A 14,458-nucleotide genomic window follows, 5' to 3' on the forward strand; every position below is an offset into this window, starting at 1 on the left:
ATGGCTCACAAAGCTGCCCTTCTGGCTTTGCTCCTGGCCACTTTCTCAGGTTGGTGCTCTTCTCTCTAACAAGGGGCGGGGGCTCATTTCCTGGCTCTAGGGGGGAAGGTCTCCCAGCCCTTCCTTGCTGTGGACAGCCCCGGGGATTCGTTGTGTGGCAGGGATCATGGTGGCTTACAAGGGGAAGCAGGTTTGCGAGATAGTATTCTGGAACGAGAGAGGACATGTTCATTGGCCCTTCTCACCCCAAACGAGAAAGATGTCACAGTAAGCTAACCCAGTTCCAGATCCCCAGTGTGCCGCTCCTTTGATGTTGTGGGTGTACCCTAAGGCGGAGTAACTCTGACCCTGTCACTGGAGTCTCAGGCATTGTTCCTATGCCTCTTCACCTGGACCCGACATGCCTCCAGGTCCGTTGTGCCATGTGAGTCAGCTCCAAGGAGGAATCAATTCTGGTTATCCTGGGCCTGGTGCTGAGTGCCCAGAACTCCCAGTGAAGGTAATGGGGACTGCAGCTCTAGACCTCAGGGCCTCTATTCTGTTGGGAAGGGAGCCCCTTTGGGACTTGGCAGTGTAGAGGACCTCTGAGCACACGAGGGATAAAATTCTGTCCCAAGGATTACAGACTGTGAGCTCCATCAGCCTAAGGATGACTCACAATGCCATGCCACCTCCCTGCTACCAACACCAGGCTTTGCCCCAAGGGGCTCTCCTGAGGCCACTCTGTAAATTGCTCTTTATCCACCCATGCAGCTGCTCAGGCTGAACAAGCGAGGAACAGGTTCTGGGATTACCTCAGCCAGATCACTCACGACAAGGAGAGCTTGGTACATACCCAGAGCATGAAGCTGGACCAAGAGATCAAGTAAGTACCTTGTTCTCTGGGTTCAGTAATTAGTAGGCAGTACTGCCCATGTCCAGTCGGAGGCCAAAGCACATCTGGCTCTTGCACTTTGCCTTTCAAAGGATAGGGTTGTTGGTAGATTTTTATAACTGCCTAGTGCTCCTGAGGCCTTTGGATTTATAGGCATCTTGGCATTTCCAAAGCAGAGCATACAGCAGTTGAGCCAATACAAACCATGACCCTTATGTGCCTGGAGATCTGCCAGCTGGTGCCAACCTATAATTACTGAAATAAAACAAAGAGAAGCCCAGTGGGAACCAAAAAGTGATGCCTGCACTCATTGGACACGAGCTGCAGCCCAGCAGCCACGGCAGGGAGCAAGGACCCCAGGCAAGGGCTCTCTGCTGCAACAGGACAGCGGGACTGGACTGGGTGGTGATAGTGGCTGGACCAGCAACACTGTAGGCGAGTGCTATGCAAAGAGTTCTCTGACATTGCTCTCTTGTAGTTGTGACACCTCAATACAGCTCTGCCAATGCTCCTCATTCCTGACCTGCCTTTCCTCCCCGCTATTCCATTCCTGGCCCTCACCGCGCCTCTGAAAATGCATCTCTTTCCTAAGCTACCCCGCCACCTTCTTGCCTCTCCTGAGGGACCCACCACGCTCATCTTTGCTTATGACCCATGGCCACACTCTCAAGGGGCGAAAAGTTAGTCCTTCGTACCTCTTTGAGGGGCCCCATTCCTAATGCAGTACCAAACCGTACAGTCATCATTGCTAGTAAGGGGACAAAAGTCCCAAGACAGGGACTTAGCGCTCAGGCAGTGAGATGTGTGTGTGTGTTATTTCCTACAGAAAAGTGAAAGAAAGTATCCAAGTGGGGGTCAGCTATGTGGGAAATCTCCTTGAGAAAATGGCACTGTTCCACAGAGGACTTCAGCCACGGTTCTACCAAGACTCTGACCACCTGAGAAAGCTCATCAGGAAGGAGGTGGAAGACCTGAAGGTGAAATTGTTTCCTTATGTGGATGAAGTGCACCACAAAATCAGCAAGAACCTGGAAATGCTTCACTTTCAGCTGACCCCATTCACCGAAGAGCTCCTGGACCAGGTCTTGCTGAAAGCCAGGGAGCTTCAGCAGCTTCTCACCCCCACTCAAGACATGAAAGCCCAGCTCCTGAAAGGCGTAGACGAAGTTCAGAGGTTTGTGGTTCAGCATGCCAATAAAATAGCCTTTCATACTGACCAAGTGAAGGAGGTCTTCCATCCCTATGCTGCCAGGCTGCTGACTGAGATCCACCGCAACATGGAGGAGCTCCACAGAAATGTCAGTCCACACACCAAAGTCAGCTCTGAGAAAATCAGTCAGTACATCCAAGAGCTCTCCGAGAAGCTGACCCAGAACGCCAAGGATCTCCATCAGAAGATCCAGCGGAACGTGGACCACCTCAAGGAGCAGCTGCGCCTGTACCCCAGTGACCTGAGGGAGCATGTTGCTGGCACTGCTGTAGACCCAAACCAGGCTGTGGACCGCTACATAGAGGGTCTGGCTCAGGAAGTGCAGCAGAGAATTGAGGAGTTCAGGAGAGACACATTCCTTCAGATAGATGACTTTACCAAGACCATTGGTCGGGAGACAGAAGAAATGAAGTTCAAGCTGTCTCCCCTGTCCCCATACTCGGAGGAGTTTGATAGCTCAGCACCTCTGGAGGATTTGCATGTTCGTCTCGACTCTCTGTGGAAGGATATTTCCCAGAGTTTAGATGAGAAAAACAGTGACGTACAATGAAATTCTGTACCTGAGTGGGGCGGGGGGGGGCATGTGCATGTTTAAACCCTGCCAGTGGGAAACAAAAACTCTCAAGAGGTCATGTCCTACTCTACTTCACTGTATGGCTAAGGATGCCTGTGACTACGACAAACCATCGGTGCTGTCGGGTTTTGAAACCCAAGTGGACACAGTGCTTATCTCAGGAGCAGGGAAGAGTGAATAAGCCCCATATCTGTAATCACCAATACAGCATACACTATATGTGTATGTACGTATATAAATATCCATTGAGATATATGGCTCAGTTTTATAAACTTTACTCACACTGACTTCAGTGAGACCACTCAAGCAAGTGCTCGTCAGTGGGAGGGAAAGGACCCGAATCTGACCCGTACGGTGTACCTTTGGATTCATACAGAGTTGATACCTTGAATTACTTTTACACTCTTGAAGCTGGACTTCTAGACTTCAGTAATCTCTGTGTTCCGAGAGTGACTAGTACAAGCTGTTAGTGTACCACACCATATTTCAGTGACTCTGCAATGTTGACCCTTACCTTGCACGTTCTCTGCATATATAAACTATCCCTCTATACTCACAGCCTTTTTTATGGCAATTCAGATATTCTGGATGTTGTAAGTCACAGTCACAACAGTACTGATATGCCATTTACAGTACCAGTTTTATGGTTTCTTCCGCTGCAATTTAGCTGTTAAATCTGCTTTGGTAAAATTACATGTTCGATTTCTTTGGCTGGTTTTGCCTCCCCCCCCCGTTGAAATTGTACAATAAATACATTATCAGAACATGCCTTCTTTGAAAGCCTACATAGTTGTCACATTGCTTTGTTTCTCCATAGTTTGTGTTCAGATATCTGGGCTTCAAGACCCAGCTCAGCATCTGGGCACAACAATATAAGAATGGGCATATGGAGCTATCTAGCTCAGTATCTTGTAATCTGAGAGCAGCCAGAGCCAGATGGTTCAGAAGGAATGGAAAGAGCAGGGCAGTTAACCAAGTGATCCATCCTGCCTTCTCTGGGCCTTGTTACTGCCAATCAAAGGAGTAGGGACACCTATCCTCCTTGAAAATATCTAATTCTTTTTAAAATCCAGGTACAGTGTTGGCATTCACAGCATTCCTTGGCAATGAGTTCTGCAAGTTTATACTTGTTTTAACCCCACTGCCTAGTAATTTTGTTGTGTGATTCCTGGTTTTAATGTAACAAGAAAGGATAAATAACACCTTCTTACTGATGTTCTCCATACCACTAATGACAATATAGAGTCTACAGACCTCTATATCTGTCTTTAGTTGTCTCTTTCCTAAGCTACACAGACCTTTTTACTTTTAAGCTTTTTACTTTTTACTTTTAAGCTACACAGCACAAGACCTTCTTACTCTCTCCTTATATGAAAGTTGTTCCATACTCCTAATAATTTTTGTTGCCCTTTGCTATACTGTTTCCAATTCTAATGTAACATTTTGGAGATAGGGCACTCAGAACTGCTAATATTTTTTGGACTGCTGCTGCATTTTGAGCAGATGTTTCCAGAGAACTGTCCACAATGACTCCAAGATCTCTTCCTTGAGTTGTAACAACTAATTTAGACCCTGTAATTTTTGGTCTTTGCCCAGGAACGCTTACGCTCCAAAATAGCTGTTAGTCTATAAGGTGCCACAGGACTCCTTCTTGTTTTTGAAGATACAGACTAACTTGGTTACTCCTCTGATACTTGTCATAATTTTTCTATATATAGTTGGGGGACCTTATCAAAGGCTTTCTGGAAGTCCAAGTAAATTGTGTTCAGTGGATAACCCTTGTGCACAGGTTTGTTGAATTCTAATACATTGATGAAGCATGATGTCTCTTTACAAAAGCTGTGTTGACTCAGCCTTAACATATTGTGTTTCTCTATGTGTCTGATAATTTGTCCAGTAGTGAAGTGAGGTTTAATAGCCCGTAATGGCCAGGGTTTCAGGAATTCTGCTGTAGCAAGATACTATTTTATAGTCTCTGTCCAGTACCTTTGTGAACAGGTGTCCAAAGCCAGCGTTAGCAATTACTTAAAACCAAGAGCAGCTCAAGGAAGCCCCCTGTGAATTATTAAAACAAAAAGCAGTCAAGTAGCACTTTAAAGACTAGCAAAACTGTTTAGTAGGTGAACTTTCGTGGGACAGACCCACTTCTTCAAGCTCACCTAATAACCTATTTTGCTAGTCGTTAAAGTGCTACTTGACTGCTTTTTGTTTTGATAGTGTATAGACTAGCACGGCCTCCTCTCTGTGAATTATTAGTATGTGTTTGTTTGTAAGGGGAGGCCCCCAAAGGATTTCTAGTTAGGGTCCCCCATGGACGAGTGCCAGCACTGTCCTGATCGCAAGAATCACCTCCATGCTGGCTAATACAAGTGTACGAGGTGTCACTTCCCCCCCACCCCCCCATGATTTCACATTCCCTGAAAAGGCCAGGGATGATCTAGATGGTGCGTGGTCCTGCCGCGAGTGCAGGCGCCTGGCTCGCGGTCCCTTCCCGTTCTAGCCTTGCATGACTTTTGGGGTGCCGGTAGCGACGCCCTTGCCCTATGCCCTCGCGGGAGGTCACAGCCCCCCAGCTGTGCTGCACGCCAGCCTCCAGAGGCCGGCGCCTGCAGGACCGTGACACGGCGCTGTGCGTGGAGACCAACGGCATCACTTTAATGCCCAGCGCCGGGGCTGGTGCCAGTCAGGGCTGCTGGGGGGAGACGGGAGGGGCACCCTGCACCTGTGCCCCTGGGGCAGCTGTACTGGACTCTGGGCAGGCTGCTAAGGTGGGGACACGGGAGGGGGCGTGTCCCAGTGCAGCAAAAGGGTCTGGGGAGGTGCGCCCCGTCCCCACCCTCTGGGCCTGGCTGGGGCCTACACCAGCCCCATAAGCCTGGCTGGGAGTAGCCCTGCGTCACGTGACTCCCCGCCCCGCCTCTTTGAAAGGGGGCGTGGCCCGACGAGCCCGTTCCGGGTCAGAGGGCGGCGGAAGCGGAAGCCGGATTCGGACCCGCAGCCGGGCGGCATGTCGGCGATCGGGGAGCTGGAGCCGGTGCGGGGCGAGCCCGTGTTCCGGCCCCTCAGCGCCGAGGACGAAGAGCAGCAGCCGGCCGAGATCGAGTCGCTTTGCATGAACTGCTACTGCAACGTGAGGCCGGGGAGGGGAGGCGGAACGGGCCGGGGGCGGGGGCTGGAAGGGGCTGGTGGGGGGAGGGAGGGAGGAGAGGGCTGGGGGGGTGTGGGCGGGGGCTGGAAGGGGCTGGTGGGCGGGAGGGAGGAAGGAGAGGGCTGGGGGGGTGTGGGCGGGGGCTGGAAGGGGCTGGTGGGCGGGAGGGAGGAAGGAGAGGGCTGGGGGGGTGTGGGCGGGGGCTGGAAGGGGCTGGTGGGGGGAGGGAGGAAGAAGGAAGTGGGTTGGGGTGGCAGGAGTCCTGCTGGTGGCTCAGGTTCCCTTGGCTTCGCTCTTTCAGGGAGTGACACGGCTGCTGCTCACCAAAATCCCTTTTTTCAAAGAGATCATCGTCAGTTCCTTCACCTGTAGCAGCTGTGCCTGGTCCAACACTGAGATCCAGTCAGCGGGGCGCATCCAGGAGCAGGGTGTGCGCTACACCCTCATGGTCACGACTCGTCAGGTGAGCCAGGGCTACTCAACTTTGGTCCCCTTAAGGGATGGGGTGCAGCCCAGACCTCGTGTCTGGTGCTGGGGAATGAATGGGAAGTTGTTCTGCTGGTAGTTCTGAGGAATCGTGTTCATCCCTTGCCTCTTACTGGCTTTGTCTGAGATTCTGGATTCAACTGTGGCTCTGACACAGACTTCCTGTGTCTTGCAGACAAGTTCTTCTGTGCTTTAATTCCTCACCTGTAGAACAGTACATACTTGTCTGGAAAAATTGCAAAGCTGTCATGAGCCTCAGTTTGGGGAATGCACCTACCTTGTTGTACAATGTTCAGCACTTGTGATACAATAGGATGCTCTAGAATATTATGGAGACTAAACTGGGGGTTTTATGGTAGAACATCACCAGCACTACTACCTGAATTACAAGACCTAATTCTCCTGGTCATGTCTATAGCAGTCTCAGTAACCTCTGTGTTACCCAACCACTGAAGGGGGATAGAGTGCCCCACTTGATAAGCACAAGTTACATTTCCAGTGCCCATTGGAGTTTAATGGGTGGTCATGAGCTGTCTCTGGCTCCCAAGAGCCTGGTTGGTGCCTGCTATAATAACTGAAACTATACTAAAACAGCAAGAAGTCCTGTGGCACCATATAGACTAATAGATATTTTAGAGCATAAGCTGTCATGGGCAAAGACCCTCTTTGTTAGATGCATGAGTCACTCACTCATCTGATGAAGCGGGTCTTTGTCCACGGAAGCTTATGCTCTAAAATATCTATTAGTCGATAAGGTGCCACAGGACTTGATCTTTTTGAAGATACAGACTAACTCGGTTATTCCTCTGGTACTCAAAACCATGCTGTGAGTTGAACAGGGTGAAGTTTAGATAGGCAAGTTCTAACCATGGCCTTAGGACTGTAAATACTTGAGGATAAAGCACAACTACCCTCAGATTATAATAAGGCAGCAATTCTGCTTCTCTGTTGCAAAGTAACATTTTGTGAGAGGCTCATTAATGGGAAGTACTTTGTTGAGAGAGGTCCATGCAGCTTGATAAAAACAGGCTGTTTTATGGTGATTTCGTGAGCGTTTGACGAAGGGAGAGCTGGCTGGTGAATCAGCGCTTGCCCTGAGGTGTGGCATTATGGTCAGGAAAGGTGGTTGGTTTTGTGCTAAGTTCACTGATGTTTTGTCTCCACACTTTCAAAGCGGGCAGAGGACATTGTGGTAGCTCAGGGTGGCACCTGACCAACTGTAACTTTCTGAGGAGAAAATTAAGTATATGGGCAAATAACAAATGGCAGAGGCAGCCCTGGGTGACCATGAGTGGAAATGCTGGTTTCACTGGCTCTGTGTGTGACTGACTGGTCCTCAGTTGGGAGGGTGCTACCGCTGTATTCCCAGTGTACTTCTCTGGGCTGAATTCATTCTTATTTGCTTGGCATGTGCAGGGTTTCTGGCCTATTGTAGCTTTATTTTTAATCTTTTCTATAAATTGTTCCGTCCAGGATATGAATAGGGAAGTGGTGAAGACAGATTGTGCAACGGCTAGAATCCCAGAGCTAGACTTTGAAATTCCCGCTTTTTCTCAGAAAGGAGGTAGGTATGCCACCTGCATTCCCATGTGGCGGATATACCAACACCTCCCTTAGCTGCTCTCAACAGCATTTGGCCACTGGGATAGACTGCTGCTTTGTGTCTGGTTATGACTTCGTTTAGATGAGGGTTTGGCTCTTGAAGCATAAACTGATGCACATCAGTACAGCTTCGATGAGATGGATGGGTGGAGCTAGGCTCTGCAGTATTACTGTCTTAAATATTTCTATTTATCCTACTGCTTGTCAGTCTCTAACATTGAAAGCTAGCTCCCTCAAATTCTTCAGTGCTTGGAGACTCTCAGCCTAGCCTTGAGGCACCTTTTCCTTTATAAACGCTTCCCTTATAGAAGAAGTTGCTTCTGTCCATTTACAAGTGGATGGTGAACCTGCAGCTGGATAATGCTGTTTGAGTAGGAAAGGGACTAGAAATACCAGAGTAAGAAAAACAGGAGCTCTTCCGAATTTTTGTTTTCTCATCGTGGGAAATGAATAGTCATAGGAATGACTGTGGGCTCAGGATGATAAGGTTAGAAGACTAACAACATTGCTGTGGTATATTTAATTCTGTTTTCTCTTTTATCAAGCTCTTACTACTATTGAGGGAATAATTGACAGAGCTGTTGCTGGCCTGGAGCAGGATCAGCCAGTCCGCAGGGTAAGGTGCTTTTTAAGAAAAGAATCTCAAAACATCTGCCAGCTTGTGGTTCACACTTTATGTACAAATTCTTTACCTAGCACAGTTAGACATCCCCTAGTAGAGGGACAGCTGAGAACACTTCTTGGCTTGCTATTGTGTACCCACCACAGACCTATCCTGTTGATGCCAAAGATCCAATCTTGGGTGTCTCCTCTTTCACAGGCAGCAGACAAAGATGTGGCAGGAAAAATAGATGCGTTTATTGGCAAACTCAAGCAGCTCAAGGAAGTGGGTTCTTCTTTCACCTTTGTAAGTATTCGCAGGAGAGTGCAGGAATGCATCTGGCCTTCGTTCTTTTTGGGACAAGCAGGGAGGCCTCCCAAAACCTTTGTTTTCCCCTTCCCTCCGACAGATTATAGACGACCCCTCAGGTAACAGCTTTGTGGAGAATCCTTGTGCGCCGCAGAAGGATGAAGCTCTTGTGGTTACACATTACAGAAGGACTGCGCAGCAGAATGCTCTGCTGGGACTTGAGGTATTATGTCTGGGTGGGGAAGGTGTCTTATGCACCAACGCAAGGGGAGGCCTGGCAGGTTTGTTAGCTCCTCCCTCATTCCCTCTTTATGGTTTCTGCTGTCTGTAGCATATGTTCAGGTGCTAGCCTTCCATGGTGGAAAGACAAGATGCCTGCAGATCCTTTGTCGTGTTCCTCTCTATATGCCAGGGAGGATGCGGCTGAGTAGCAAAGGCATTCTTCTTTTCCACCCTGTCCCAAAGAGTTTGTTCAGAGACCCTTGGGTGGGAAGATGTGAGGTGTGCTTATCTGAGCTGTCATACTGATACTGGCCTCTATGCTGTTTCAGGCAGAGGAGACTGATGAGAACCCAGCTGACACTGTGGATGATCTGAGGAATGAAGTGAGTCATTTTCTTGGTTGGCCCCCTGGAGCTGTCTAAATGGATCTATGTCCTGATGGCTCTGAGGGGCATGGGGCAGTGGGCACATGCACAGGGATGCCTATACTGCCTTATTTATTGGATTAATTTTTTTCCAAACTACAGTGATCAGGACCCTAAGTATCGAGATGGAAACTAAATTTATATATTGCTCCGTATATTATCAGACTGTTTTGGTATCTGTCTTTAGACAAGTGCTCTAGATTCTTCAATCTGTGTTTGTATTACAGGTGTTGCAGTTCAACACAAACTGTCCTGAATGTAACGCTCCAGCCAACACTAACATGAAACTAGTACGTATCCTTCTAACCTTACTATGATTGGTACGGTAAAGTTGTCACGTCCTTTTTTTTCAGGTTGAAACCCAAGTGTACATATGAGCTTCTTCCTCCTGTGCAGAGGAGTGGTGGTCAGAATTGTGCATGGGTCTGGTGCTTTCTGGCTTTTTATTCTGCCAGAAAAAGGCTTAAAGGTCTGACCTAGGCTGTCAAAGCCTCTGACTCAAAACACACCTAGGTGCCGCTTAAGCTTGGAAACAAGCATGTTTGAATCCTATTGGATGATCTTATTGAATAGGAACCAAAGGCTGGAAACCTACTTGTACATGTGAACGTGACCCTGATGCGGACATACTAACCTGCTTTGAATGCTCTTTTGAAGAAAGTTGCATCCTTGTATGACAAGGCTGACAGATGGGAAGCAGCTTAGTCCCGTGTAAGAAATCTAGAAGTTCTTTGTCGTGAAGTTTTTTTGTTTCAGGCTAACTTCCTTAACAGCCTGTCCCAGAAATTCCACACTTCAAGGAAGTGATCATCATGGCTACAAACTGTGAAGCCTGTGGGCACAGGACAAATGAGGTGAGCTGCAAACCTGACCTCATCTTCAAAACGTGCCACCGTGCTCTCCAAAGGGATGGATGTTTCTATATATCCCTTGCCTGCGTCCCTCTTTTCTTAATTGCATAGGGGGGCTGAAGATTTGTTACACGTCTCTAATAGGGTGCAATTGCTGGACATAGTTGCCTGGTAGGATGGCTTATATCTCTCACTGTCCTGCCGAGAACTCTCAGGCTGGCTAGTTCCAGACTGTGTAGAGGCAGGAGCATTGAATAAGATGTTCAGATCTGATGCCATGGAAAGCTTACTAAATTTAGTCTGAAAGGGGGCTCTGCTTTTCCCAGGCAAACTCAGGTGGTTGAGACCACAGCAGCTGAGTGGCTAGCATGGCAACAAATACCTGCAGCTCTCTCACAGTATTTTAATCCACTAAGTAGGTGACTTGGATGTCCAAACCTTTTATCCCCAAAACTCTGCCCTAGGGTTGGGACCCAAGCCCACTGTAGGGTTACTGTGTCTTGCATACCAACTCTTAAAGCACACTGTAGCAGCAAGAGGATTAAAGTATTTGGAATGGTTTGACACTTGTAAACTAACTCTATCAGATTATCTCTAGGTTAAATCTGGAGGAGCAATAGAACCACTGGGTACCAGGATCACCCTTCGTGTTACAGACCCTTCAGACATGACAAGAGATATACTAAAGGTGACCTCTTCCTTCAGATATTGAACTCTAAATGTGTGTGACTGCATCCTGCGACGGCTTCTTTCCATCTGGCTCTGCTGATGAAGGGAGTGGGGTCTAGTTGAGGCTTTTGGGATTTATTTCTGGTTCTTTGTAGATGTTCTATGGTCTTGGCCTTTCACCTCTGAGTCCCTCACATAGAAGCTGCTCTCTAAGGACTGGAACACATGATGGGTTTATTCCAGGTTATCCAAAACAATTCTCTCTCTCTTCCCTGTAGTCCGAGACTTGCAGCGTGGAAATCCCAGAGCTGGAATTTGAGCTTGGCATGGGGGCGTTGGGGGGAAAATTCACCACTCTAGAGGGGCTCCTGAAAGATATCAGAGATCTGGTAAGTGGCCTGTATTAAGCCCCTATACAGGTAAGGCCTGTACCTGGAGCTGCATAGACTGCCGTGATCTGACTGGAGTATCTGTAGCTTCCTGTGGATGTGAAGATGCAGCGCAAATGCTTCAGACCACTGAGCACCCTGTCCTTTACATGCTGCAGCGTTGACACACCCTCCATGGAGGGGTGCCTGGAGCACATGGGCTACCCACAGTGGCTTGCGGGGATTTTTCTGGGCAGTGCATGAATCAAAATATTACTTGAGAGCGGCATCAGTTGCTCCTTCCCCAGGCTCTGCGGGGCGCTGACAGCCCAGATACTGCCCCTCTAAGCAGTTGAGGGCAGTTCTGAAGTTGGCGTAGCTTAATGCCCACTGGAAGGTGGGCTGTAGAACTGGGTTTCTGAGGCCCTAGAAGATGGAAGAGGTCATGTCCCTCTACCTCCTGGGTCTGTTTCTGAAACCAAAGGGATCTGTCGCCAGTGCAGAGTGTGACTGCAATCCTTCTGTACAGGGCCTCTTCATTGCAGGTGTTGACTTTTTTTAAAAACATCCCTCTCCCTTTTGAGCTGGAGGATTTCCTCTTAGCTGATCTAAAGATAGGAATGAGCCCTTGATTTCCGCAGGAAATGACCTTTCAGAAGCCTAGCATGGATTGCCTAGAGCAGAGTGCTAGCATAAACTGCTCACGTCTGTTACCTGGTGACTTCCCAGAGCTCCCCTGAATGTCTTGCGCCAGGCTGGACACGATGCATGTGCATGTACACTAAGTACTCTGCAGCAGTAACATAGGGTTGGCAGAGTGAAGAAGCCTGCTTTCTGTTGCAGGTTATGAAAAATCCCTTCACTCTGGGGGACAGCTCCACTCCAAGCAGAATGGAGAAGCTCCAACAGTTCGGCAGAAAGGTGTATCAGGTTAGTAGCTGTGGGGTGATGTTCACGCTGAACTTGGCAAATGACTTCGGCATGTAACTTTGTGGGAACTCTGCAGTCATGTCAATTTCCTCGATTTACCCTGCCCTCCTGTTTGCAGTTCCCACCTTCCACTGTGTCCTATAGAGCCGTGCTACAAGCCTTTGACAGGGAGGGGGCTCTTAGCGCCCCTGCTTGAGGCCCACTGATGGGCCTAGGCTGTTGGGCAGGAAGCATTTCGGGCAGTAATCCTGGAGCCTGCTCTGGCCTCAAACCATCACACAAGCAGATGTTCCGTATCCTTCCTCTGGACCATTGAAGTCTTGGACAAAGTTTTCCTGTTACTAAAATGAGTCCTGCCATGGTGCAGCTCAGGTCAGGCCAAAAACGGCTAACTGTCCAGGTGCCTTGAGCTCATACTCTGGACACCTCCCATAGGTTTTCCCAATCAAGTACATGTAACTGTGTGCCTCAGACTTATAGTATAGCCAGTGATTTGATCTGGCATTCTAATAGCCACTGTGTTCACAAAAGTAATCTAATAGGGCTTTGAATCTATTTCCCAGCATGTAGCGATCCAGTGGCAGGGGGTTGGGTCGGTCAGTCTGTCTGTCTGTCAGTGGAGTCCTGCATGCTGGGAGGTGGAGCCACAGACATTAGATTACTGCTTTATCCAGTGTGGGCAGCTAGGAGAAGCTGCATCTCTACTTAAATTGCCATGGGCCCAGTGTGTGTTTTACTAAACATTATGGATAAGCTGGCTGGGGGACACACACTTTAGCACAATCTGTTGTGCTAGACTACTCATACTTCTTGAATGTTACAACAAGTTAAGATTTGAACAGGGACCAGATATGCATGACAGCAGTACTTGGCTGCTTCCTATATCTGGAACCAAGCCTTTTCACTTGAAGCATGTCCTGTCTTGAGTGAATACTGTATTGCACAGAAAATATTCCAGCTGTCCATAAAGCAAGGTGTTGCAGTAGTGTATAAAGCTCCTGCAGCTCCTGAGCTCTCTGCATAGGTGATGTTGACAACCTGCTAGATGCAGCAGGGACTTTGACCTCAGGATTGATTGATCACTGCTAAAATGGAGCATGTTGGGTCCTGGCAACTCTTCAGCAAAGATGCTAAAGCTCCGTGTGTCTTTTTTGTTTACTCAGATTATGGAAGGTCATATGGAGGCTCACATCATACTAGATGATCCTGCAGGCAACAGCTACCTTCAGGTAGAGTACTGAGCACTCGTAATCGCTTCAGGGGCTTTTGAAGGACTGATGCAGTACTATAATCCACAGATGTGCAGACCTCTGTCCCTAGTGCTATTTAGTTCTTTGGGAAGAGAATTGGCTTCTTTCACCTCTGTGTCCATGTACCTTGTTCCTGTTGGTTACGTTCTGGGAGGTGTTGGCAGTTAAAAATCATATGCATGCGTCTGTAGTAGTCAGAACAGGGGGCTGACAGCTAGGACTTTAAGGTCCTTGTGGCTGCTGTTGGCTTGACAGTGCTTAGGCAAATCATGGGATCCCTGCAACTCTGGCTAATTATTTCTAAAGGGGCTGACCCTTGCTGCTTTAAAAGGGATGGTGAGGTTCAATTGTGGTCTCTCAAATGCGAGGTGATAGTTACACTACACTTCTCCAACCAGCATCAGCTATCCAACTGTGCTAGGCTCTAACCACAACTTTTTTTTTTCTTTGAACCCCAGAACGTATATGCTCCTGAGGAAGATCCAGAGCTAACGGTGGAGCATTATGAGCGCTCATTTGCCCAGAATGAGGAGCTGGGCCTCAATGACATGAAAACTGAGGACTATGAAACAGTTCCGACCTGCGAACCCTAGCAACACCTCAGGGGCAGAAAAACCACACTCTTTCCATAAGTTATTACTATTGTAATGAGGCTGAGGAGCTGCTGGCGCTGGAGACAAGCTCTCGGTGGCGCAGCAGCCGTGTGATTTAGCTTTTGGAAGGCGGCAGACCTGAGTCAAAAGTTAAGTCGGAGAGTGACCTTTTTTTGGAGGTTTATAAGTGCATTAAAAAAATAACTGTGCAGGGCCAGGCTCGTGTCTGTGTTGTGTCCTTCCCTCGCCCATGCAGCAGGGGGAAGGGCTGCCCCCCTGGCTACAGCAACGCAGGGTGAGCACCCTGGGCGGGGGCCGCTGCTAGTCCGGGCCCAGACTGGCGCCT

General features: G+C 48.6%; 2 protein-coding genes across 4 annotated transcripts; both read left to right on the plus strand.

The window, feature by feature from the left end:
* Nucleotides 1–2,634, plus strand: APOA5 (apolipoprotein A5). The gene is made up of 3 exons (XM_074977118.1): nt 1–49; nt 754–865; nt 1,701–2,634. Exons 1-3 carry the CDS (start codon nt 1–3, stop codon nt 2,632–2,634), a joined length of 1,095 nt encoding a protein of 364 aa, XP_074833219.1.
* Nucleotides 2,635–5,634: 3,000 nt separating this feature from the next.
* Nucleotides 5,635–14,321, plus strand: ZPR1 (ZPR1 zinc finger). Of its 3 annotated transcripts, none has more exons than XM_074976866.1 (14): nt 5,635–5,788; nt 6,108–6,269; nt 7,766–7,856; nt 8,440–8,510; nt 8,715–8,801; nt 8,905–9,027; nt 9,356–9,409; nt 9,679–9,745; nt 10,235–10,305; nt 10,901–10,990; nt 11,250–11,360; nt 12,183–12,269; nt 13,433–13,498; nt 13,978–14,321. In XM_074976866.1, exons 1-14 carry the CDS (start codon nt 5,666–5,668, stop codon nt 14,110–14,112), a joined length of 1,338 nt encoding a protein of 445 aa, XP_074832967.1. In that variant the 5' UTR covers nt 5,635–5,665; the 3' UTR covers nt 14,113–14,321. The 3 variants fall into 3 exon arrangements, with proteins under 3 accessions (XP_074832967.1, XP_074832968.1, XP_074832969.1); XM_074976868.1 differs by having other exon boundaries at nt 5,767–5,788; nt 6,151–6,269; XM_074976867.1 differs by lacking the exon at nt 10,901–10,990.
* The last annotated feature ends 137 nt before the right edge of the window (nt 14,322–14,458 follow it).

This window comes from Carettochelys insculpta, chromosome 25 (assembly GCF_033958435.1).
Source record: "Carettochelys insculpta isolate YL-2023 chromosome 25, ASM3395843v1, whole genome shotgun sequence".
Classification (NCBI taxonomy): Eukaryota; Metazoa; Chordata; order Testudines; family Carettochelyidae; genus Carettochelys; species Carettochelys insculpta.